The sequence below is a fragment of the Prionailurus bengalensis genome, chromosome A1 (assembly GCF_016509475.1).
Source record: "Prionailurus bengalensis isolate Pbe53 chromosome A1, Fcat_Pben_1.1_paternal_pri, whole genome shotgun sequence".
In the NCBI taxonomy this organism is placed as follows: domain Eukaryota; kingdom Metazoa; phylum Chordata; class Mammalia; order Carnivora; family Felidae; genus Prionailurus; species Prionailurus bengalensis.
The window spans coordinates 15,711,543-15,736,684 of NC_057343.1; the positions used below are offsets into that span (position 1 = coordinate 15,711,543).

The 25,142-nt window shown below is 36.3% G+C and overlaps 1 protein-coding gene across 3 annotated transcripts in view; it reads right to left on the minus strand.

Moving 5' to 3' along the window:
* Positions 1-386: 386 nt before the first annotated feature.
* ALG5 (ALG5 dolichyl-phosphate beta-glucosyltransferase) overlaps positions 387-25,142 on the minus strand; it is a 43,097-nt gene continuing 18,341 nt past the window's right edge. For all 3 annotated transcript variants that reach the window (XM_043577139.1, XM_043577131.1, XM_043577145.1), the window contains 4 exons: positions 16,321-16,380; positions 11,191-11,342; positions 2,675-2,760; positions 387-589 (listed from right to left, as the gene is read on the minus strand). In XM_043577139.1, coding sequence (XP_043433074.1) covers positions 474-589; positions 2,675-2,760; positions 11,191-11,342; positions 16,321-16,380 — 414 coding nt within the window. In that variant the 3' untranslated portion in view covers positions 387-473. The remainder of the gene's footprint in view (positions 590-2,674; positions 2,761-11,190; positions 11,343-16,320; positions 16,381-25,142) is intronic.

Sequence of the window (25,142 nt, forward strand, 5' to 3'; positions counted from 1 at the left end):
CACCCAGATGCCCTATATCCTTTCTTTAACATACAATTTCCTAGTGTTTTATAAGTTGGAATATGGGCTTAATACTAATAAGTTTGCATATATTTAAACATATGCCAATTTTATTTTTAAATCTCTGAGCACAGGTATATGATTATGGTTTATATTTAAATTCATGAGAATTATGCAGGTAGAATAACTGCTTCTCTCTTCTGCTTAAAAGTTATATTTCTCAGAATCATAATGATAATAAGAATCAATAAACAAAACTGCTGAAGCAAAGGAAAATCTGACTTTGTTACGAACACCTTAATTTTTGGGGGGGTTCAAAAGAGGTATAAACATTTTTAGTTATGGCAATTAATTCTTTAAAAATTATCAAAAGGCAGGCAAGGGCATAGGTTTATTCCAGGTTTATTTAAAATTTTAATTTCCGGTGAAATAACGTGACACTGATACATAAGAATACAAAGACGGCAAGTAACCTAATTCATCTTCCTGGTTTGCTCAAGCCTCCAGGCACCAGTCAAATATCGAAGTCGTATAAAAAGTAGGTCCTTGCCCATTTGTAGCCAGCTCCAAAATGGAACTAATTTAGAACCTGTGATTTAAAAATAATTAAAAATTAATTAACTTAAACTCTGGAGAAAATATATCAGTGTGAAATTATATTTTAGAAGTCAGTCTATATGACCTTTGTTAGCTTCTAGTCACCGTAATTTATTTTTTATATTAGGTATGTATGCATGTAATTATGTATATGTGTATATATTTAATTCCGTCTATATATTTAAAAATGTTTTTTGGGGGTGCATTTTTTTTTGTTTTGTTTTACATGCTACTTTTCAGTCTCATGTACTATAGAGAAACAGGTACATCTCCACATGTAATATAAATTAATAATCTGGGAGAAGAAATATAAGACAAAAACTCACTTTTTATTTTAATTCTACCAAAGACTCTTCAGTTAGCTAAGATAAATACTATCTTAGCTATGACATCTTCTTGTCCAGTGGTTGCCAAGAGGCAGTATGCCAACCCTAGTTGACTACAGGAGATCTGCCTCCTGGAGCATGTTTTAAAAGCTTGTATTCCTTGATTTTATCCCATAGAACTGTTTTTTCAGTAAGTCAAAAATAGATTGAAGGTCAGGTAATGGGTGCGAGGTGGTAAACTGTCACGGATTGATTGGTGACAATTTTCCACATTTAAGCCCAAATACTCTGGCTTCTTCCTGTTTTTCTTTCTTTTTTTCCCCAAATTTTGAGGTAGAGTTGGCAAAATTAAAATATATTTAAAGTGTTGAATGTAAGGATTTGATATATATACATATATAAACACACATACACTTACATACACATACTGTGAAATGATTACCACAATTAAGGTAATTAACACAATTAACATATCCACCTTAATTTTATTTGTATCATTTGCAAAAGAAACATCTTCAAAGCTGAAGTGAGTGGTTTCTCTAATAACAACAAAAACAAAACATCTTGGAAGTGAAATGAAACTGGGAAGGATTTAAATTGTGGAAATTTTGGATGGCCCTATTATAGGGAGGAGGCACTGAGTATATATGGCCGACGATTCTGGGAATGACTGATACAAAACTGCTCATTGAGTGCCGGTTAATGAAAAATAATACACAACTATCTCTGAAATGCAAATGAACAAATGATATAAATATGAAACCCATTTTTACTTTTCCCCACTTCAACTTCCTACAGAGTCTATGCTGGGCATAAATCAACACAGATCAACACAACAGATCTTACAAATCTGAGCAATCTTTTACCAGCTTCTCAATCCCCTTTGATCTAGGTAGCTACTGCAGAGAGTACTAAAATTTTTGTAAGCTAAGTTTGATTCAGCAAGACTCCAAGACGTTTGCATTTGTTCTGTACTGTATAGTTTGTATGATCCCCAGACTGCTTCTTAACCTTTTCCTGTCCCTAAACATCCACGGTTACGTAACAGTCATGGTATACTGCAACAGTGACTTTCTGAGAGGAGGCCATGCTCAGCAGAGGAGGAAGGACTCAGTTGAAAAATCTCCACTTGAATGGTAAGTGCGCCCACACTGTGAACTAACTTAGGGGCACTGTAAGGTAAGCAAAGGAGAAAACTAGAATATTTTTTATGTTCTACAATATAAGCTTTCAAAGCTTTTTCAAACAGGAATTATTAAGATTTCTGATAGATTTCACATTATTTGAGATCTTAGAGATTTTCACATTTTTGGTTATATGTACAGATACCAGTTAAAGACTGGCTCTGAATGGATGTGGACATTTGTGGTAAAAACAACTATAGTTCCTTATTAAGCTCTGCATGGTGGCTTGTAGGTAATCAATACCTACTGAGTAATGAAGTACCAACTTTCTTCTAACCTCAGATTACCATGATCTTGTCTGCTGTAGAAGTTTTACTGAATTCTACAGTGGGGTAGGGTAGTAGGCCTATTGAAGCCCCCAGGAGGAGACTGCAAGGATAGAGAAGGTTGTGTGCCGTCTGGAGGGTGGAGGGGATTAGTAGCCAGAACTCTACACAACCACGTCTGAGTCAAGCCAGCTGAGGAGGTCTTGAAGGGGGCAGCCAGTTAAGTTTACTGGACTACTGTATTGTCTCCTATCTCCCCACCCCCACCTAGGATCAGCCGTAACATCAACAATATACTCACCTTCAATTTCAGTCCAGTTGACAGCAATTTCTGCTATTGGAATTTTAAAGAACTGTGCTATGTAAAGCAGTTCTACATCAAATGCCCTGAAACAGAAAATATATTGATTTTTCTTTATTTATTTATTTATTTTTTTCAACATTTATTTATTTTTAGGACAGAGAGAGACAGAGCATGAACGGGGGAGGGGCAGAGAGACAGGGAGACACAGAATCGGAAACAGGCTCCAGGCTCTGAGCCATCAGCCCAGAGCCTGACGCGGGGCTCGAACTCACGGACCGCAAGATCGTGACCTGGCTGAAGTCGGACGCTTAACCGACTGCGCCACCCAGGCGCCCCTTGATTTTTATTTTTAAAAAGAGAGATAGAGTGTAATTAAATCTCTACTTTGGCATGTTTTAAAGAAGCTTAAAAGGCAGATATAGAGCTTATATAGTAAAACTGAAAGTCAGATTCACAGAAGGTCAAACAAAAGGTTAAGTAGTTCAGGAGCTTCAAGGTCAATAATTTAGTGTGTCATTGCATAACATTTAGATGAGAAATATGGTGTCTTCATCACAAGTCAGAAACCCCCAGAGGTAAAAAAGGCCGCTTGGGCTCTGAGAAAATTTAATCATGGAAATTTTTCAAAATCGATTGCTTTCAATCCCAGGCTTCACTACCTCAAGGTACAGAACTCATAGCATTTTCAACTGATTCAGAGAGTTGATAAAACAGAACTCTGAGTAGCTCTTACAGAAAATGTCCATCACTTAAGAGTTGTTTGATTTCATTCATCTACCACCAGAGGATCACGGTTTCTTTTCTTTTCTTTTCTTTTCTTTTTTTTTTCAAGTTTGTTTATTTTTGAGAGAGAGAGAGAGACAGACAGAGCATAAGTGGGGAGGGGCATACAGAGAGGAAGACAGGATCCAAAGCAGGCTCCAGGCTCTGGGCTGTCAGCACAGAGCCCAGTGTGAGGCTCAAACCCACGAACCATGAGATCATGACCTGAGCCCAAGTTGGACACTTCACTGACTGAGCCACCCAGGCGCCCTAAGGCTTCTTTTTTAAATACATGGTTCACTAGGGCCTTGTTTTCTCCTTTGCCCTTCCTCATACGTCCTGGGCAATATAGTACTGCCAGCTGTTGAAAGTAAAAAGCCACTTTAGTCTGAAATGCTCTTTGGGTATAACTAAATATATACATGGGAATTCGATATATTGTCTCATTTTCACTTAACCCTGTTAAAATCATCCCCAGTCTGAATTCCCAGTTCATCCTTCCTTCTTCCTATGAAAGGCTCCAGAAGCTCCTCCTCAGTGGTTTAGGTCAAATCTGCTTTCCCTAGTTTCTGCATCTTGACTTCGAAATTTTCCTGGATTCTGCTTACAAAATTCTTGAGGCCAGTTTCCTCCTCTCACTGGCAGTGAGCTCGGGGAGAGCAGCAGCATCACCTGCTAAACCTTCTTCACGCTCTGGTAACTGAAAGCGCTCGAGTCCTTCACAGCTTTGCTTTCCTCTTGAGCCATTAAGCCCCTGCTTTCTGGACTGCATGGAACACACTTCGGACTTCCAGGGGGTTGGTTTTAAAATATTAGCACAAACACGAAAATACCTAAAACCCACTTCTGCTTGATTTCCCTGATTTCAGACAACTTGAATTTGGGAGTTCTGTCTTCTTGGCCACAAAACTGTGACTGTCCACTGTGTGACTTGTTTAAATCCCAAGTGTTTGGATAAGTGAATATGAAAACGTTTAAAAAAAAAAAAAACATGTAATGCTTTTTCTTATCCTAATAAAATATTTACTTAAGATGATAAAACCATCTACAAAGGCGTTCTTTGTGTTGTTAAAAGGACTGTGTAAAACTTCTGTTAACTAGCATGGGACACTCACGAAAGGAGGAAATTTTATGAATATTAAACCTGGTTAACCCTTAACCCTCCCCTTTAACACAAAACCAAAAAATATCCAAAAGGTTGAGTTGGTTCTAATGATATGCAATAATGTGAACACGATTATTAAATACTGTTCTAAGGATATCAGCATATGATGACTTATCAAAGACGCAAAACAACATAAGAATGATGAATGGAAAGGAGTGGGGAAAAAGAAGCACGGATTAACTGAAATTACTTTATAAAACCTTGTAAGGACTATTCATCTTCTATTACTTTTACTATATCCTTCTCTTTTAACATTTTAAAAGATATGAAGATGTTTGCTTAAAAAGAAATTTCCAGTTCACATCACCATAAGAGACCAATCTGTCACCAGAGCAAACATAACTGAAATACCAAGTACTTCTAGATAGAATCTCACACTATGGCACATAAGCAGTATAAGGGTCACTCTCCATCTCCGATGCCTTCACGTGTTTTCACAAATGCGGGGAGGGCAGAGCCACTGTTTTCTTTTGTTACTCAGTTCCTCGTATAGCTGTGACCTCAGATCTATTCCTGAAGAACAAAGGGCGTGTTGATACTCTTTTAAACACACCAGGCACACATGTCCTCTACTGCTCCCTCCTGAAGTCCCACTAAAATTAAAACAACAATGATGGAATAAACAGGTAAGAACAAAGAAGGGATGAAAGTAATAAAAAAAAATCTGAAACTTGGAAAGTAGCTGGATAACTGGGAACTAGGAAAGGTAGACTGTGAGAAGGGAGAAGCCTAGAAGCAGGCTATGGGTCCCGCAGAGCTCTCCAAAGGCTCAGGCATCCCTGGCCTCACTGCAAATGAGGTCTGCAGGTGGTGCAGGTGGGGCTTCAAAAGGGAGGACTCACAGAAAAGTTCAAGGGGATTCTCCTTTCCTCAAGTTGGTTGTGTGAATGCTGGCAGCCAGGCTCATTTCCACCAGACAGGAAATCAGGAAATCCCACTTTAGTGAAAACAACCAGCCCAAAAGATAAGGACAGTTGAAAGTTTCCCACATAAAGCGGCCCACTATTTAATCCGTGGTGAGTTGATCAGAGTTCTCTGACCATGTACACAGCTTCCGATGAGCTTTGTAGTACCACACTAAATACGTGTGAGGCCAGACTTTAATGATAAAAACAAAATTGGGACAACAGAAACAATGGAGGGAAAGAAGAAAATGTCACCGTTTTAAATGAGACATTAAGTAGTGGAAGGTACTGTACTCATGAAACGAATAGGGTAAAAAAAATGAATACTAGAAAACAAGAGTTGTAGGAAGTTAACATTTTTGATAGCAGAAACACAAATTTAAAAGGAGCGCTAGATGATAAAATTGAGGAAAATCTCAAAAGACATGAAACAGAAAAGAGAAGAGAAAGCTACAGGATCAGCACAGAAGGCTCACATTTGTTTATAGGAGAGAAGGAAAAACTAGAGAAATTATTTAATGACTAAAGGACATTTCTCAGCAGTAAAGGACCCAGGTTTCCAGATTTAGAGTGCCTACTGCATACACAACAAGATGCATGAAAAAGCCACATTAAGTCCCTGAATCATGGTATTTCAAAACGCTGTGGAGTAAAAGCTTCCAAAAGGGGATGGAAACAACGTGCCATAGACAAAGAATCAAGATTCAGATTACTGACAGAATTGGACTTCTCTCCAGAAACACCGAGTGCCAAAGGCAACAGAGCAATGTTCTCAAAATCCCGAGGAAAAATGATTTCCAACCTAGATTTCTGTCTCCGGCTCGCTATGAGGCAAATGTGAGAGGAGAATAATGCAGTGCATTGCCAACGCAGTCTCAAGATTTTGTTGTCCTTTCTTTAGGAAGATTCACAGAGGACGTGCTCTACTACAATAGGGATATAAACCCAGGAAAAAAACAGGAGCTGTGCAGCAAGCCCGAGAACAGCTAGAAAGGTGAGAGCCGATGAGACGTCTCCAAGAAAAACGTGAAACTGATGCACAGTCTGGAACACACGGATGCACTGGAACACACGGAGAGGTGCTTTCTACTCCTCACGGAGTGTGAACGTAAGTAAGTGACAGGTCCATCGTCAAGTAGTGCAACAGAAAACTCCAGAAATTTATTATCTTCAGGAAAACAAAAAGTACTACAAGAAAGGTAAAATAATCAGATTGTACACTATGGCTTGAATGTGAATTATCTTTACACACCTGTACCTATCAGTAGTGATCTGTATTTAGAAACTGTATTAGGAGGATACATGTGAAGGGTATACAGGGGTTTAAGAAAACTATACTTCTCCATTGATTTATTTTGGAGTAATATCTAAAACTGAAAAAACAGAGACATGGCTATGCAAACCCATTATTTTGAATATGAAAGTAATTACCACAAAGGAACAGCACATAGCTGAAAGTGACCATAGCCAGGGAGTAGGAATTGGGTTGAGGGACAGGGAGCAAAGGACGATGATTTTTTAGAAGCCTTATGGAAGTGACTTTAAATTATAACCATGTATATAACATTGATTTAAAAAAATATTCATGGGAAGAAAGTACATTTCAAGGACTCCATTTTTTAAATTACTCATAAACTGGGGATGGGTGGCTTAGTTGGTTAAACATCCGACTTCAGCTCAGGTCATGATCTCACAGTTTGTGAGTTCGAGCCTTGCGTTGGACTCTGTGCTGACAGCTCAGAGCCTGGAGCCTGCTTTGGATTCTGTGTCTCCCTCTCTCTCTGCCCCTCCCCTGCTCACACTCTGTCTCTGTCTCAAAAACAAACATTAAAAAAAATTTTTTTTTAATTACTCATAAAAAGAGTCAAATTATACCTTAATATTAAATGGAAATAATTTAGGTGAGATAACAGTTCTGAGGATGGAGATTTTATATATATATGTATATATATAAAATTAAATATATTTATGTGATGTTAAATATGCTTAAAATTTTATGTTTAAAAATAATGTTAAAATTATATAAATATTAACATACATAAACATACATTTATATTTAACATTATGTATATCTTTACTATTTAGCATAACCCATACTAGGTCTGTAATTCTGAATCAGAGATGCCTGCCTATTGGTTTTTAACTATAGCTTGATGTATTCTAATACCTAGAAACTCTACTTGACTTCAATTTCCTGAAAGTTATGAGAAAAACTGCAATGAAATTTTAGAATAAGTCCTTAAAATATCAGTCTGAGGGGACACTTACATTGGACATAAAGAGTAGATGCACAACTTGGTTTCTATAACTTGTGCTGCATAAGAAAGAAATACTTTAGTCTTTCTTGATTTTAAGTGCAGGAACAGAGATGCTTGAATAAAAGCCACTGATGAAACATTAATATGGTGACGGGCATATTGTTAATCAAGTTGATACATGTATATTTAGTGGTTTTCCTTTACAGGCATAAAATAAACATATGTGGACCCTATGGAGAGATGTGAGAGGCTAAAATTTTAATTGAGGTCAATCCTATGTTAATCAAGCCCAAATAAATAATTAAAAAGGTATGCACATGAACATAAAATTTAAAAGAGAAAAAAAGTTTAAAATGTTCTTTTAACTTAAATAAAACTCTAGAATTATGCTGTCCAATATACTAGCCACATGAGCACTTGAAATGTGGCTAGTCTGAAGTGAGATGTACTATAGTTGGAAGACATGGTACACAGAAAAATGTGTAAAATATCTGAATATTTTTTCATACTGAGTGCATGCCGAGACGATGACATTTTTATACAGTGTTCAAGTACACTATTAAAATACATTTTGGGGCTCCTGGGTGGCTCAGTTGGTTAAGCATCCAACTTAGGCTCAGGTCATAGGTCATGATGTCATGGTTCATGAGTTCCAGCCGCACGTTGGGCTCTCTGTTCTCAGCAAGGGTCCGGCTTTGGATCCTCTGTCCGCCCCACTCTCTGCCCCTCCCCTGATATGCTCTCTCTTAAAACTAAATAAACATTTAAAAAATAAATTTCATCTGTTTCTTGTTACCTTTTTAGTGTGGCTACTAGAATATTTAAAATTACATATATGTCTCACATTATATTATATATTGGACATTATATTACAGAACAGACATTATATTGCCAGAACAATTATGACAAGAGAAACTTCATGATTTTTAAGTTATCAACCCTAACTTAATTATCAACCCTAACCCTAACGTCCTCAACCCTTAGTTCCCAACTTCCTTTCAAACTACAAAGAACCTAGCTTTTTGACCCTAGTTCTGAACCCAACAGTTGACTGAAAACTATACCCAGAGGGAGGGCTTTACTTCTAGAATGGCTTCTTAAATTAGATTCACTGATTTTGGAGTCCATTAACTATCAATATATTTTATTTTTCAACATAACAGAAACATGTATCTGAATCTGAAGATCAAATATACATTACTTAAACAATTTAGGGGTGCCTGGGTGGTTCAGTCTGTTAAGTGTCTGACTTTGGCTCAGGTTATGATCTCAAGGCTCCTAAGTTCAAGCCCCATGTTGGGCTCTGTCTGTGCTGATAGCCTGCTTTAGATTCTGTCTTTGTCTTTCTCTGCCCCTCCCTCACTCATGCTTGCTCACTCTCTCAAAAATAAACATTAAAAAAAAATTTTTTTTTTAAATTTAGGATAGATATTAAAAACCATGTTTGATAATTTTAATCCTGAAATTATAGTTTTTTAAAGTTATGGGGGGTTTATATGATATCTATTTATAGGAAGATAACATATCTTTGCAAATAGATGCACAAAAGTTACAGAAACTACAAAAATGAACATCTACTGGAATAATTATGTAGATTCCCACCAAGAACACAATTCATATAGAACCCATGAGTAACACTAAGTATTAATTCTTTCAACAATATTTAGGAGCGGCTATAATGTGCCAGGCACTCTATTAGATAGGGGGATGGATGTATTAGCAAACAAAATCAGATGGGATTCTTGCCTTTTGGGAGCTTATGTTTTAATAGAGACAAAGAAACATTATGCAAATAAAAACAAAAACCTAATGATGTGATGGGTGCTGTGAAGAAGGGCTTATGGTACAGCAACATCGTACGATTAGGGGCATGTGATCTGGTTTGGAGAGTAAGAGTTCGTTGCCCTATGGAAGAGCTGAAGGAGGAGAAGTTGAAAAGGGAAGGGTCCCTATGTAGAGACATGGGTGGGTAGATTACGCAGCACCTCTCAAGGCCATGGGAAGGCACTGGGAAGCTACTGAAGGATTTTAAACAAAAAAAGGTGCATCTGATTGATTACTTCTAATTTTGAAAAGACTGACTCCTTGGGCTACAGCATAGGACATGATGGTGTCTTGGATGGTGGGGGGAAAGACAAAGAGAAACAAAGGGACATAAAAGCCAAAAGTAACAGGTCTGGGCCATGAACTGGACATGTGGAGGACCTGTGGGAATGTCAGAGCTGACTGCAAGGTTTTAAGCTTCCATGTGTCAGTGTTACTCACTAAACTGGCAGAGAGCTGAGGAGAGGTCTGGGATGAAGACAGGCCAGGGGACTGGGATATGTCCGGAGAGTGAGCTCAGAAGTATGGAGCACTGCTGATGGGTTAATTAAGACAGTAAGTGGTCACATCAAACATGACCACTGGGTTTCATGCCAGGAAGGTAACGAGATGCTTAGATGGAGGGGCGGGGGGAAAAATCCACACTGAGGTGGCGTAAGGCATGAGTGGGAAGTGAGAAAACAGGGACAGTGAACATAGAGTGCTCTTTCAAGAAAAGCTGGTTGTGAAGGGAAAAAGGGCTGGAGCTGGAGAGGTACTGAGGGGGGCTATCAACAGAGAGAGGCTGTTTTTTGTTTTTTGATTTTTAAATGGCAAGGGAAATTTAAACTTGTTTTAAAAACCTGTGTAAAAGATGTGGTTAAGGGGAAAAGACAAGACAAAATAAATGAACAGGATGAAGTTTTTAAGAAGGTAGAAGGTGGAGGCGGGGTGGGGGGGGCGCCTGGGTGGCTCAGTCAGGTAAGCGTCTGACTTCAGCTCAGGTCATGATCTCACAGTTCGTGAGTTTGAGTCCCTCATCAGGCTCTGTGCTGACAGCTCAGAGCCTGGAGCCTGCTTCAGATTCTGTGCATCCCTCTCTCTCTGCCCCACCCCTGCTTGCACTCTGTCTCTCTCTGCTCTCAAAAATGAACAAACGTTAAAATTTAAAAACAAAACAAACAAACCACAGAAGGTAGAAGGGGAAGCAGAGGTCCAAAGACTGGTTTGTCACATGCCGGAGAGGGAACTTAACTACTGAAAAGGAAAGAACAAAAAGAAAACGGGTACCCTCTTTCACTTTGCTATTTCTGAGCTTTTTTTTTTTCCTTCTTCAAAGGAAAAGAAGGAAGCCTAAAGAAACAGGATGTTTTTAAGGCTTTTCAATTTGTACCATCCACAATTAAGGTGAAAAAATTAACTTTATACCATATGTTTGGTTTGAGATTTTGAAAATTAGATCCAACTCAGTAAAAGAATAAAGGCACAGATTAACTTTACATACATTCAGTGTCAATTTTGTTTAAACTTCGGTGTTCACTCTGAGAATATAGGGCTGTTTCTCGTTGCCTAGAACAACTGCTGTGTAAGACACGCCCAGGACATCTGCTGGGAACTTACCATCGTTCGATGTGCAGAGATGAAAACGTCCGTGAAGCCGCTTCTCGAGTTAATAATTTGAAGCCACACTGTGTGTCTCTGATCCCTTTGACACAAAGGAACCACACCAGAAAGTGGAACCCATACATGAGCAGAGTGCGGAAGTAAGAACGCTAAAACAAAGACAAAATATAAATGACTTTTCCATTAATCTGTAGAGGACAATTGAAAACACCTGGCTGTAGACAATTGCATTTTAATATTTAATTGACTGGGTAGATCTTACATATGAACACCATTGTTCTGTTGGCTTCACTGGCAAAGTATATTATATTAGAGCAGGGGAGTGGTACCAGGGGAGCAGTTATTCATTTCCCACAGGTTCGAGAAGAATCAGACAAGAAGAATCACAGTACCTGTGAGGGGTCAGGGCTTTACTCTACCAGAGGTACACCACAGCAGTTTTGGGCTGATGAACCAGCATCTGGTTCATCTATAGATTTTGTGCCTGTTTGCCCCAAATAGATTTCAGTTTCAAAAAAGGTGACAGTTACTGGAGATTCTTGGAAAAACAAAACACTATGGTTTCAACCTAAAGTTCTGTGCTTAGTTAATGAGAATACTGATAGAAAAAGTACAGCAGAGTTATCTGTCAAAAAGTCACAGACTAAGGAGTCTGAAACAACAGTCTCTTCAATTAGGTATGGCAAACATCTGATAAATATACTTTTAACAATTAAGTTTTTTAATGCTTTGGATATCAAACCTAAGTGGTCTGTAATCCTATCTGAATATTCACTATTATTAGTAATTACTTTTATTAATAATAGTAACACAACATAATATTCCATTATACATTAAACATTGCAAACGTTAAAACATAAGATAAATAGGTCATTAATTATCATATTCAAGACTTTCATGTTTAAGATTAAAAGTTTTCTCAAATGTAATAGATCCATGGAATGATACACGATATCATATGTGTATCATAATGTGTATCATAATGCTACACTAGCAACCTACTAAGAATCTATGTAGAACATTTAATATTTCATACTATTTAGTGTTTCCCTTCCTCCTTTTGGGTTTTGCTTTTTATAACTGTAATCTGTAGTGTCATTCTTCATTTATGTGGCTTTTTCTATTATTATCAAACAGAACTATGACGCACCAGCGATAACACAACAAAGTACAGAAAGCCAGTGACCTGAGCAGACTGATTATTTGAATCCTGGCTACATTAATGATTAGGGTGGCCTTGAGCACATTACTTCAACTCTCTATCCCACTTTCCTCTTTTATCAAATGGGAACGAAAATGCTCACCTCACACAGTTACTGTAAAGATTAAATGAGATAAGATTAAAGCCTTTAGCCAAGTGTTTGGCACAGACAGTAACAGGAACTCAATAAATGTTTTTAATAAAGGAAGAAAGCTTGGGAGCTCACTTTACATCCTAACTGCAGTTTCATTTGTGTATTAAACAGGGCAGGAAGGGAAAAAGAATAAAACACTTATCTATAAGGTATGTGAAACATTTTTTTTAAGTGTGTGTGTGTGTGTGTGTGTGTGTTTGTGTGTGTGTACGTACTTCTCTGTGTTTTTATTATATTTCACATCACAAAGGAAAAAAAAGTGAAATAACACAGTGGAACAAAATAGCTGCTGTGCAAATAACTGAAAATGATTAGTCTCCATTCTTTCTACATTAGATAAAATTTTAGAACTCTCTAGAAATAAAAAGTGAAAAGAGTACTAAAGCAAATTGGAAAGAGCATAAGAGCAGCTCACAGAAAAGGACACAAGAGAGCCCTTTGAACATATAAAACAATGGTCATTCTCATTAGCAACCAATAAAACCAAATTTTAACCATAGCGTGATACCGTGTTATACCCATCCAACTGGCAAACGTTAAAAGGAATCATAGCATTAAATCTTTTGTTAGGATGTGGAGCAATGGGATTATTCCACTAATGGAAATATAAATCAGTTACCACTTTGGAGCAGTTTTGCAAAATGTTTGTCAACTGTAAAACAAACTTTTTGGAAGGATCACTTCTCACTTATCACCTAGAATCATTAGTTATGTTCTGATGTAAACAGGTCTTACCTCTCTAAGCAGATAGGGCAGAAACCTCATCTTAAAATACTTGGGTAATCTCATAACAGCTTGCTCAGAGCCTTTCACATAAAATATTTCCAATAAATACTGGTTGACTGATTAAACCTCCAAAAGAGCACTTATGCTTACAAAAGGAACAAATAGAAACTGAAAGATAGAAAAATTAAAATCACAAGGTAAAAAAAAATAATAATAATAATGCCTATAAACTATTTTCCTTGAATGATCTTGAATGTGATTTAGGTGAACTTACTGGTTACCAAATGGAAATATTCATGGCTACTCTTGCTTGGATGTTAATAGAACATTTTTGTTTGTTTAAGGATAATGGTTATTTTTAAAAAAACCAGAAACACATGGACTTCATATGAAGAACTTAACTTATTTGATTCCTAACATACAAACAAGAGGATCTCCCTTTAATTTTTACTTTAACTTTGCAAAATATCTTACAATTTATAAGACATCTAAAAATATATTATGCAACGGACTTAGTTACATTAAACTAAGTCATAGAGTAACATTATACGAACTTCTGAAATAGACATTTAAAAATATGAAGGAAAAAGACATTCACTACTTCATTATTAACAATATTCTCTCTAATGCTGATGAAATGTAAACAAGGAATTCAGGTGGAATTTAAAGCTGACTGGTACTTTTATTATCTTAAAATAAGTTCAAAGAAGTCCCAAGATGTAAGCCAAGACTCTTTGAAGAAATTCTAAGGACATCAAATAAACACCAATGGATTCTATTCTGAATCTTTTAAAAATAATAAATGCAAGAATACCCAGACAATATAAACATCCCTGTTATAACTGTTACACAGAACATATGGGCATATGAACACACTCTCTCTTGCCTTCACTAGCTTCTTAATTACTCTCTTGCTTCCTATTTTTCCAAATCTTTTTTCCTTCACCAAATACATTATCCTTTCTACTTTTCTACATTTTTTAAAAAGGAAAAAAAGTAAACATAAAATCATTAATTTAATATCAGCCTGGTCTCATTAAGTGTTTTTGTTTATACAGATAATTTTTACATAAACAATTATGCAGTATTTATAACACTGTACTCTTTTTTCTTCATATAACCTAATATTTTGGATATTTTCTCATATTATTATATAGCCTGCATGATCATGTTTTATTGGCTGCATATTTCATCCAGGAAAATATCTGTATTTTCTATTGTTGGAATTTAGCATTTTATCATTTCTTTTTTGTTTTTAGATATCAAGTATTAGGTTTTATTTTTTATTTTTTCTATTTTAGGGAAAGAGAGAAAGAGGTGGAGAAGGGCAGAGGGAGAAAGAGAGAGAGACAGAGAGGCAGACAGAGAGAGAGAGAGAGAGAGAAAGAGAGAATCCTAAGCAGGTTCTACACTCAGCATGGAACCTGAGATGGGACTTGATCCCACAACCTTGGAATCATGTCCTGAGTGAAGATCAAGAATCAAATGCTCAACCGACTGAACCACCCAGGCACCCCTATAGTTTCTATTATTTTATAATTATAAAATTATAAAATTTATATAATTATAAAATTATAAATAATGTAAACATCTTAGACATATACTCTTCCTCTTCTTATCCCCTGTGCATCAGTAAATTGATGAAGCTGGACTAGCTAATCTCTAAGCAATCTTTCAATTTTAAATTTCTAGGAGTATGATAACCTCGATGGTTAACAGATTACCTTTTTTAAAACCAGTGAGTAGGGGCGCCTGGGTGGCGCAGTCGGTTAAGCGTCCGACTTCAGCCAGGTCACGATCTCGCGGTCTGTGAGTTCGAGCCCCGCGTCAGGCTCTGGGCTGATGGCTCAGAGCCTGGAGCCTGTTTCTGATTCTGTGTCTCCCTCTCTCTCTGCCCCACCCCCGTTCATGCTCTGTCTCTCTCTGTCCCAAAAATAAATAAATGTTAAAACCAGTGAGTGTCCACAGAGACACGGAACACTGGATTAGATGCTGAAGATATTAAAATTATTTTAATTCTTAGGAAGAGTCTAGGTTTCCATACCTGAACATAATTCTTAAGAGGTTCTATGACCCTGCCATCAGTATATCTTGAAAAAAAAAAAAATTTCTTTGTGTCTTATTTCAGAATCATTGAGGGAGGGAAAGGTTTAACCTTTTATTCCAGTGGTTCTCAAACTCTAGGTGTAAGCGTGGCCTGGGAAATTGTTAAAAATGCAGATTCCTGGTTCATTTCTATAGTTTTATTCAGTGTGCCTGGGATTGGCCTAGAAATACACATGTTTAAAACCAAAGAAAAAAACCTCCCCAGATAATTTTGACCTTGGATTGAAAAATACTGCTTTATTCTTGATCTATTTGGCGACTCCAATAGATGAACCATAAAGAATATAATGGACAATTACTGGGCTTGATACACTGGGCCCACATTTTTAAGTGAATAATTAAAATAATTTTAAAAATTAAAGAAGAATTTAAAATTGCACAGAATAAATTCCTTATTATTTTTTCCTCCCAAGTTACTCCAACTTTTGTAGCCCAATAATACAAATTACAAAATGAAGAATTTAAGGTCTTTAGTGAGGGCAGTCACAACTTGTTAAATTTTAAGATATAGTGCTTTTCTAAGAGGAATAAAGTTAAAAAAAAAAAAAAAAGGAAAAAAAAACCAAACTTTAAATGTACTTAAATGTGCCATTAAAAGAAAAACTAAAGGTAAGCTGAATGGTTCAGAACTGTATCATTTAGAAAAGTTTGCCTTATATCAGAACTGAATGAGGACTCCTGTGTCTTAAAAAGAAAAAAAAAAAAAAATAAGCTGCTTGCATCCTAAGTCAAAGTGAAGTTTACATCCTTTTTTGTAAACTCACTGAAAAAAATAATCAATTCCTAAATGTGTTAATCTTTCACACAGTAAAAAATTATTTTCTTTCCCTTTGAAAAGAAAATCATTTTTATGAAATTAAACATGAAAGCTTGCTTTTTGCTAATGAGTATGAAAAAAAGAAAAACAAAATCTGATCCAGGCCAGTTAGTAAAGCCTCACCTGAGCAATTGATTCTTTTTCCAAGTGAGCTCGAGATCCACATGCAATAGCCATTTGGTCCTGAGGAAAAAGCAGTAAAATGATTTGTCAGTATTTGAATATTATATTTGAATATCAATAATCAAATGTGTATTACGCTAAGCGAAATAAGTCAAGAGAAAGACATATACCATATGATTTCACTCACGTGGAATTTAAGAAACAAAACAGATGAACAAATGGGAAGGGGGGAAAAAAGAGACAGGGAAACAAACCACAAGAGACTCTTAATGACAGAGAACAAACTGAGGGTTGATGGAGGGAGGTGGTGGGAGATGTGCTAGATGGATACTAAGGAAGACACTTGTGATGAGCACTGGGTATTGTATGTAAGTGATGAATCATTGAATTCTACTCCTTAAGCCAATATTGCACTGTATGTTAACTAATTAAAATGTAAACAAAAATTTTTAAAAATAAATATTAATAAAAACATTTATTTTCAATCCAAGTATCTCATTTTTTTAGACACTGATTTTTTTTTTAAGTCACATTAAATATCTTCAAAGGTTTACTAAGGTATTCAGAATATGTACAGCTTCAAGAAGCCTGATTATACTTACTAAGAGGCCAATATTCAGGGCTAAATATCAGGGGCATGTACGACTTGAAAATTCATATTTTTAAATGATTTTTCTGATTAAAAACACTGTATCAACATAGTTAGAGGGAAAAATAGTGGTATTAGAAAGAAAAGGGTATCTGCAGATGGTATGATTATATCTATATAATCATTACTTTCTGGAAAATCCAAGATTATCAACTACTATAGTAAAAACTACTACAAACATTAAGGGAATTAAAAAAGTGGAACAAAATGAATATATATCATACTTTAGTCTTCATATGTACAAACAATAATCAGAAAATATAATGGTAGACAGTATTTGTAAAGTCAAGAAAGGAAAATCTAGAAATAAACTTTACAAAAACGTAGCAATATCTAAATAAAGGAAACATGTATATGGTACCAAGGGAAACAAAAGAATCCAACACATAGAAGGGCGTACCATGATCATGGATGAGAACATGTGTTGACAGTATCAAAAATCAATTCTCCCTAAAATTAATCTTTAAATTTAGTACCATACTGATAGAAATATCAAAATAATTTTCCATTGAATCAGACAAGCTAATTTTTAGAGTTAATATTGAAAAATAAAGAACCAAAAGAACCAGGAAAATTCTAAGCATGAGGAATGACTAGCCTTAGAGGATTTAATATACATTATAAAGCTATAATAATTAAAACTACAGTACTAGAAAATGAATAGATAAGTCCATGAACCAGAAAGGAAAAGCCAGAAACACACACACCACACTAATATGGATATTTAGAATATGACAAAGATGATGTTTTTAAGCAGTGGGCAAAAACTGAATTGATAAATGCTGTGGGACATCTGGGTAGCCACTTGGAAACCAAATTAAGTTGAACCTGGGCCACATACTGAAAAGTAGGATATATTTTGGATACATCAAAGATTTAAGTGTAAAATATCAGGAATAATTAAAAAAACTTTTTTAATGTTTATTTATTTTTGAGATAGAGAGAGAGAGAGAATGACTGGGGGAGGGACAGAAAGAGAGGAAGACACAGGATCTGAAGCAGGCTCCAGGCTCTGTACTGTCAGCACAGAGCCCAATGTGGGGCTTGAACCCACAGACTGTGAGATCATGACCTGAGCTGAAGTCGGACACTCAACCGACTGAGCCACCCAGGCGGCCCAGGAATAATTTTTAAAATGACCTCAAGGAAAACATAAGTACACAAAATCTAGAAGAAAAGATAGATCAATTTGACAACAATTTTTTTTAAAAACTGTGTAGAGAGAGGGGTGCCTGGGTGGCTCAGTTGGTTAAGCATCCAACTCTTGATTTCAGCTCAGGCCATGATCTCATGGTTTATGAGATCAAGCTCTGCGTTGGGCTCTGTGCTGACAGCACAGAGCCTACTGGGGATTCTCTCTCTCTCCCACTCTCTCTGCCCCTCCCCTCGTCTTAAAATGAACTTAATTCTTTTTTTTTAATTTTAACAAAAATCTAAGCATTTTCAAAATTAAAAGACAAATATATTGGGGGGAAATAGTGGTAATTTATATTACAGACAAAAGGATTACTTCCAAAATGCTAAAGTACTCCTACAAACTATTATAAAAGTACCCAACTCAGTTGGAAAAGTGGCAAAGTCTATGAACAGACTGTTCATAAAAGAGGAAGTGAAAACTGCTCTTAAACAATTGAAAACATCCTCAATCACACTTAAGAGCAAGGCGAACAGTGTTTACTATATGGTGCCTACACACTACAGGCAGCAATGTGACAAATGATCAAAACTACAAATATACATATAATCTGACCCACCAATTCCACCACCAGGAATTTTCCTGTAAATAAACTTGTATATGTGGGAAAGGACTTTCATTCAGGGTTAATCATTTCAGTATTGCTTCTAGCAGCAAAGCAATCCTGTAGGTCTATCCAAAGGCATTAGTTATGATATTGTGCAAGCATAAGGAAGCACTCTGCTATATAAATGTGGCTCAGTCTCCAAGGTACATCATTAAGTGGAAACAACAGAACAGTAATAGTGTTACAATCTGCATTTTTAAATAAAGAATACTTATAGCATCTTCCAGATGGATATGCAAGAAATAAATAATACTGGTTACTTCTGAGAGTAACTAAGTGACTAAGCTGAGCAATGAAACGTGGGCCTCCTTTCACTGTTTTCTTCTTATACCATTTGACCTTTAAACCATTCACCAAAATAAACAAAATAAAAAAGTGCATATTGAAAAAAAAATTTGTCAAGCACGTAAATTTACACATAGTAAAACTTTATTATAAAGAGAAAAGTCATGTATAATCTCACTACCTAAAAGCAGCCACTGATAGTATTTCACATATTTTTTTGTATTCTTTTTTTCTCTGCATTTAAAACCATAGCTGAAATTCACCTATATGTCATGTTCTTTTCCATTTAAAATAATCCAAAAATTTCTTATGTTCAAGTTCACTGTTTTGCATAAAAGTAGAGAGAATTGGAAAATGAAGCCCTCATGTACCCACAATGTGGTTCAACAATTATCAATACATTACAAAAAAAAAAAACAAAAAAAAAAAAACCCAATACATGGCCAACCTTGCTTCTTCTACAGCCCCTCATCACTACCCCACTCAACAAATTGGCTGATATTTCTTTTACCTGTGGGTTCCCCCTACTTTTTTTTTCTTATACTTATTTGTTGAAGAAACTATGTAACTTGTCTTGTAGACTTACCCAGGTTTTTGGATTTTGTTGATTGTATCCACACTGGTGACATTTATCATATTCCTGTTCCCAGTGTTCCCTGTAAACTGGTTGTTTGGGTTAGAAGCTTGGTAAGATTCAAGTTTACTTTTCTTTTTTTCAACGTTTATTTATTTTTTTTGGGACAGAGAGAGACAGAGCATGAACGGGGGAGGGGCAGAGAGCGAGGGAGACACAGAATCAGAAACAGGCTCCAGGCTCCGAGCCATCAGCCCAGAGCCTGATGCGGGGCTCGAACTCACGGACCGCGAGATCGTGACCTGGCTGAAGTCGGACGCTTAACCGACTGTGCCACCCAGGCGCCCCTCAAGTTTACTTTTCAAGAACTTATTATAGCAGTGTTGCATGTCCATCTTTCTTTTTTGTGTCAAGAGTAAGGGCAATATTATATTTCACCATAGAGATTTACCATACTTTCACTGTGTATGTGTTGACTATTTCTAATTTCATGTTTTCAGAAAGGGGCTCAAAAGGACATCTTTGAATATAAAACTCTAATTGTACTTTGGATTTCCTTCTTTGGAAAAAGTCATACAAATAGAATACTAAGTTGAAAGTATGAATGTTTTAAATATATATGAGCCAAATTATTCTTCAAAAAGCTCTTTATATTCCCACTAAATGGGTATAATATTGATTACCTCATCCAATCCTTGCCAGTTCTAATTATTCTCATTTTAAATTTGCTAATTTTAAAAGGGAAAAATATAACCCTTTGTGATATATTTTCCTTTTCTTTTTTTAAATTAAATGTTTATTTATTTGAGAGAGAGAGAGAGAGAGAGAGAGAGAGAGAGAGAGAGAGAGAAAGGGAGGGAGTGGAGGAGGGGCAGAGAGAATGGGAGAGAGAGAATTCCAAGCAGGCTCTGAGATGTCAGTGCAAAGCTCAATGCAGAGCTTGATCTTACAACTGCAAAGTCACACCCTGAGCCAATATCAATAATCAGATGCTTAACTGAATGAGCCACCCAGGCACCCCTAATTTCCTTTTTAATGAAAAGGTAAACTTTGGGAAATTTTACTGGCTATATTTTCTTTTGAAAATTATCTGTTATATATTTTGCCTACTATTTAGTAGTAGGAATAATTTCTTCCCTTCTTTTTCTGGCAGAGGTACTTTCCTCAGGAAGGGAGAGAAATGCTTTTCTTTATTTTATTTTTACTTACTTACGTATGTATGTACGTGTGTATGTTTTAGAGAGAGCATGAGCAGGGGAGAGGGGTAGGAAGAGAGAGAAAGAGAGCAAGCGAGAGAGAGAATCTTAAGCAGACTCCATGCTTAGTGCAGAGCCTGACACAGGGCTCAATCTCACAACCCTGGGATCATGTCCTGAGCCAAAATCAAGAGTCGGATGCCCAACTGACTGAGCCACCCAGGTAACCTGAGAATGCTTTTCTTAAAGAAGACCTATATAAAAAGTTCAAATAGTACACGGCAAATAAACTTCAACTTTAAATCCAAAAAGAACAGTAATGTTACCAAGCAATAGGAAAAAACAAAACAAAACAAACGGACCTCCTCCCACCTTTCAGAGACTAAATAGCATTAAAATGCCATTTAATTAAACAAAAACAAATAAAAACCAAAAGCTTTCATTTAAAATCTCCTAAAAGCTTTTAAGAGAATTTTGTTTATCTTCAGTTCTGGTGTAAGAACTGAATCCCTGGTACTAATGTCACTATCGCAAGGAATTCATCTAAACGGCTTTTAGAACAGTTAGTTATTCTTCAGGAAAAGATAGTCTTGTTTTAAAAACTGCTCATATTAGACAATGTATGTAAACATGGAGTCTCTTTCTTTTATGCCTCTTTCAGAGTATCACTAATTTTCTTGTAGTATTGAAAAAAATGAATATTTCAGTCACTGAATTTTACAGCTAGCTTTTAAAAGTGGTAAATTGGTACCATATTGTCTTCTAGAAAGAAATGTTTAATCAAAACTCTGATACTTTTCCATTTAAGTATTTTCTCACAATTCACTGGGGAAAAGGAATAGACTAGAAGAACAGAATTGAAGAACTAGGTAGATCTAATTTATACTAACAATGATAAACAGTAACATTAGAATTAGCTCTGAGAATTAAGCATAAGGGCTAACGTTTATAATTAGAGATGATGGTTATTGAGTGCTGGACATAATGATAAACACTTGACATGCATTTTAAAACATTTTAATCATCACCTCAGGATTTCTTCCTTTTTTTAAATTAAATGTTCATTTCTTTGAGAGAGAGAGAGAGAGAGAGAGAGAGAGAGAGAGAGAGAGAGAGAAAGGGAGGGAGTGGAGAAGGGGCAGAGATAATGGGAGAGAGAATTCCAAGCAGGCTCTGAGATGTCAGTGCAAAGCCCACTGACCATCACTGTCCATAGGCTCACTGTCCATATGTCAGTGGTGAGGAAAATGAGGTGGATGGATTAACTTGTCCAAGGTCACATGGAATTTGAACCTAGGTGCATTTAATTCTGAACCCAAAAATTAAGAAACCTACTGAAGTGGAAATGGAAATTGGCACAGGTACTCCATGAGGCAAACGTGACTCCAAATGAGATAGATATATAGAAATGAAGTTGAAACAATTTATGATGAATTCAGTCGTATTCATCCAATATGGGCAGAAATGGAAAACTTAGCATATAAAAGCAAAGTACTGAGTTTAGAAAAATTTGTATTTATTAAAAAATTTAAAAAATCCTATACTCATTTTCCTCAAAAGCAATAAAGTTTCATTGTTAAAAATAAACAAAAAAATTAAAGAAATATAAAAATTTGAAAAGATATCCATAATTCCACTATCCACAGACAATTCCATAGGTAGGTAACTAGATATAACTCTAGCTATCTATATATATCCAGATGTTTAAAATTTATTTTTGGGGGGTGGCTGGGTGGCTCAGTGGGTTAAGTATCTGACTCTTGATTTCATCTCAGGTCATGACCTCATGGTCCTGAGATGGAGTCCGCATCAGGCTCTGCACTGATCTTTTGCAGTGCAGATTCTCTTTTTCCCTCTCCTTTTGCCCCTCCCACACTTGGGCACATGCTCATGATCTCCGTCTCAAAAAAATTTTTTTCACCTAGTTGTATACAATGAATAGCATCCTTTATTATAATGAATTTAACCTGTGTAAAGTAATATTGAACACTTAAAATTGTTTCTAAGTTTTTCTTCTCTTTAAAAAACACTGCTATAATAAAAAATAAGCAAAAATGCTTGAAAATTTGTTTTTATACACATTCTTAATTATTTCCTTAAGATAAGTTTCTCAAAGCTGGGTTAAGAGATATGTATTACTGGATCAATGGATGTGAATTATTTAAACCTTTCAATTATTATTAAAAAAAATTTTTTTTCAATGTTTATTTATTTTTGAGAGAAAGAGACACAGTGTGAGTGGGAAAGGGGCAGAGAGAGAGGGAGACACAGAATCCGAAGCAGGCTTCAGGCTCCAGGCTGTCAGCACAGAGCCTGACACGGGCTCAAACTCACGGGCCATGAGATCATGACCTGAGCTGAAGTCAGACGCTGAACCGACTGAGCCACCCAGGCACTCCTTGATTTTTTTTTCTTTAATTTTATTTATTTATTTTGAAAGAGAGAGAGCATGAATGGGGGAAGGGCAGAAAGAGAGGGAGACAGAGAATCCCATGCAGGCTCCACACTGCCACTTTGGAACTTGATTCAGGGCTCAAACTGATGAACCGGGAGACCGTGACCCAAGCCAAAATCAAGAGTTGGACAATCAACTGAGCCACCTAGGCACCCAAACCTTTGATTCTTACTTTTAACTTGTTCTATAAAAATACTGTATCAAACTGCACACTCAACAAATAAATTTGGCAACAAAAGATGCCTAATTATTTTCCTCCTTTTAAATTAGGATATCTTCTCTTGACAATCATGAGGATTATTAAATTTATGAAAATTTTATGTGGTCAGCAAAAATTATGGTTAACATCAAGATTTCAATCTTCTAGAACAAGGTTGGCAAACCATGATTTGTGGGCCAAAAACATCCTGCTGCCTGTTTTTTCATGACCTATGAGCAAGAATGATTTTTCAAGTGTTGTTAAAAAAAGAGTATTGCAACAGGGACCACATGTGGTCTACGGAGCCTAAAATATTTACCCTCTGGTCCTTTAGAGAAAAAGTTTTGCTTTCTCTGTACTTAAGAGATATCCACTTTCAAGCCAGGTTGGTTGGCATTATATACCTCCTTTGATAGGCAGCTCTTGTCCTTCACAGGTGTGGGAAACATACTTTGTGATCTGCTGAGACAGACTGTCCTGAAAGGTCAATTACATATACTCTTCCTTTTTTTACATTTTCAAAACTATCTTCTTAATTTTTCTTTTCTCCCTTGTTTGATTTTCAAAAAGATCTCACCAGAATGCTGGGTCTATAAAACAAATGATTTGGGAAGTTCAGGGATCTGTTTTGGATGCTTGGTTGTCTGAGAGGGTGACACAAACATAACAGGCTCTTGAACCTGCCCATGGTCACAAAAAAAAAAAAAAAAAAAAAAAAAGGAAATAATAATTGTCACATTCCTGTTTAAGGAAAAAGCCAAACCATGTATACATATATGAAGTTTTGGTGTACCAAACCCACATTTTGGCCCAGGACTACTGAATTGAAGACAAAGGAACATTCAGGGCCACTAGGTAGCAACTGCTCCAGACTGAAGGGTGTGTTTGGGTGTGGGGTGGTGGTGGTGGTGGTGGTTAATATCTGCCCCTATAGTTTTTGTCAATGCAGTTTTACTCCATATCTCTTTCATATGTTACCTTTAATCATTTGTGCCCTTCAAAACCTAAAAACTAAGTTTGTTGAAACTGTGTCTAAATGAGAATTAAGATCCAAGTCATGGCCTGAGGAATGACTCTATGGTTAATAGAATGCAGACTTTTTGTCATTTATTTTACCTGTTCAGGAAGTTTTGATTCTATTGTGAACAGTTAAGCAACTAAACAAGTGATCATCATATATTTTGGCTTAGAAAAATTATTGCAAACCCAAGCATATTTTATTAAAAGAGGTAACATAATTACTGGTTAAGAAATTGAAAAGCTGGAGCCAAATAGCCAAAGCAATCTTGAAAAAGAAAACCAAAGCAGGAGGCATCACAATCCCAGACTTCAAGCTATATGACAAAGCTGTAATCATCAAGATAGTATGGTACTGGCACAAGAACAGACACTCAGATCAATGGAACAGAATAGAGAACCCAGATATGGACCCACAAACATATGGCCAACTAATCTTTGACAAGACAGGAAAGATTATCCAATGGAGTAAAGATAGTCTCTTCAGCAAGTGGTGCTGGGAAAACTGGACAGCGACATGCAGAAGAATGAACCTGGACCACTTTCTTACACCATACACAAAAATAAACTCAAAATGGATGAAAGACCTAAACGTAAGACAAGAAGCCATCAGAATCCTCGAGGACAAAGCAGGCAAAAACCTCT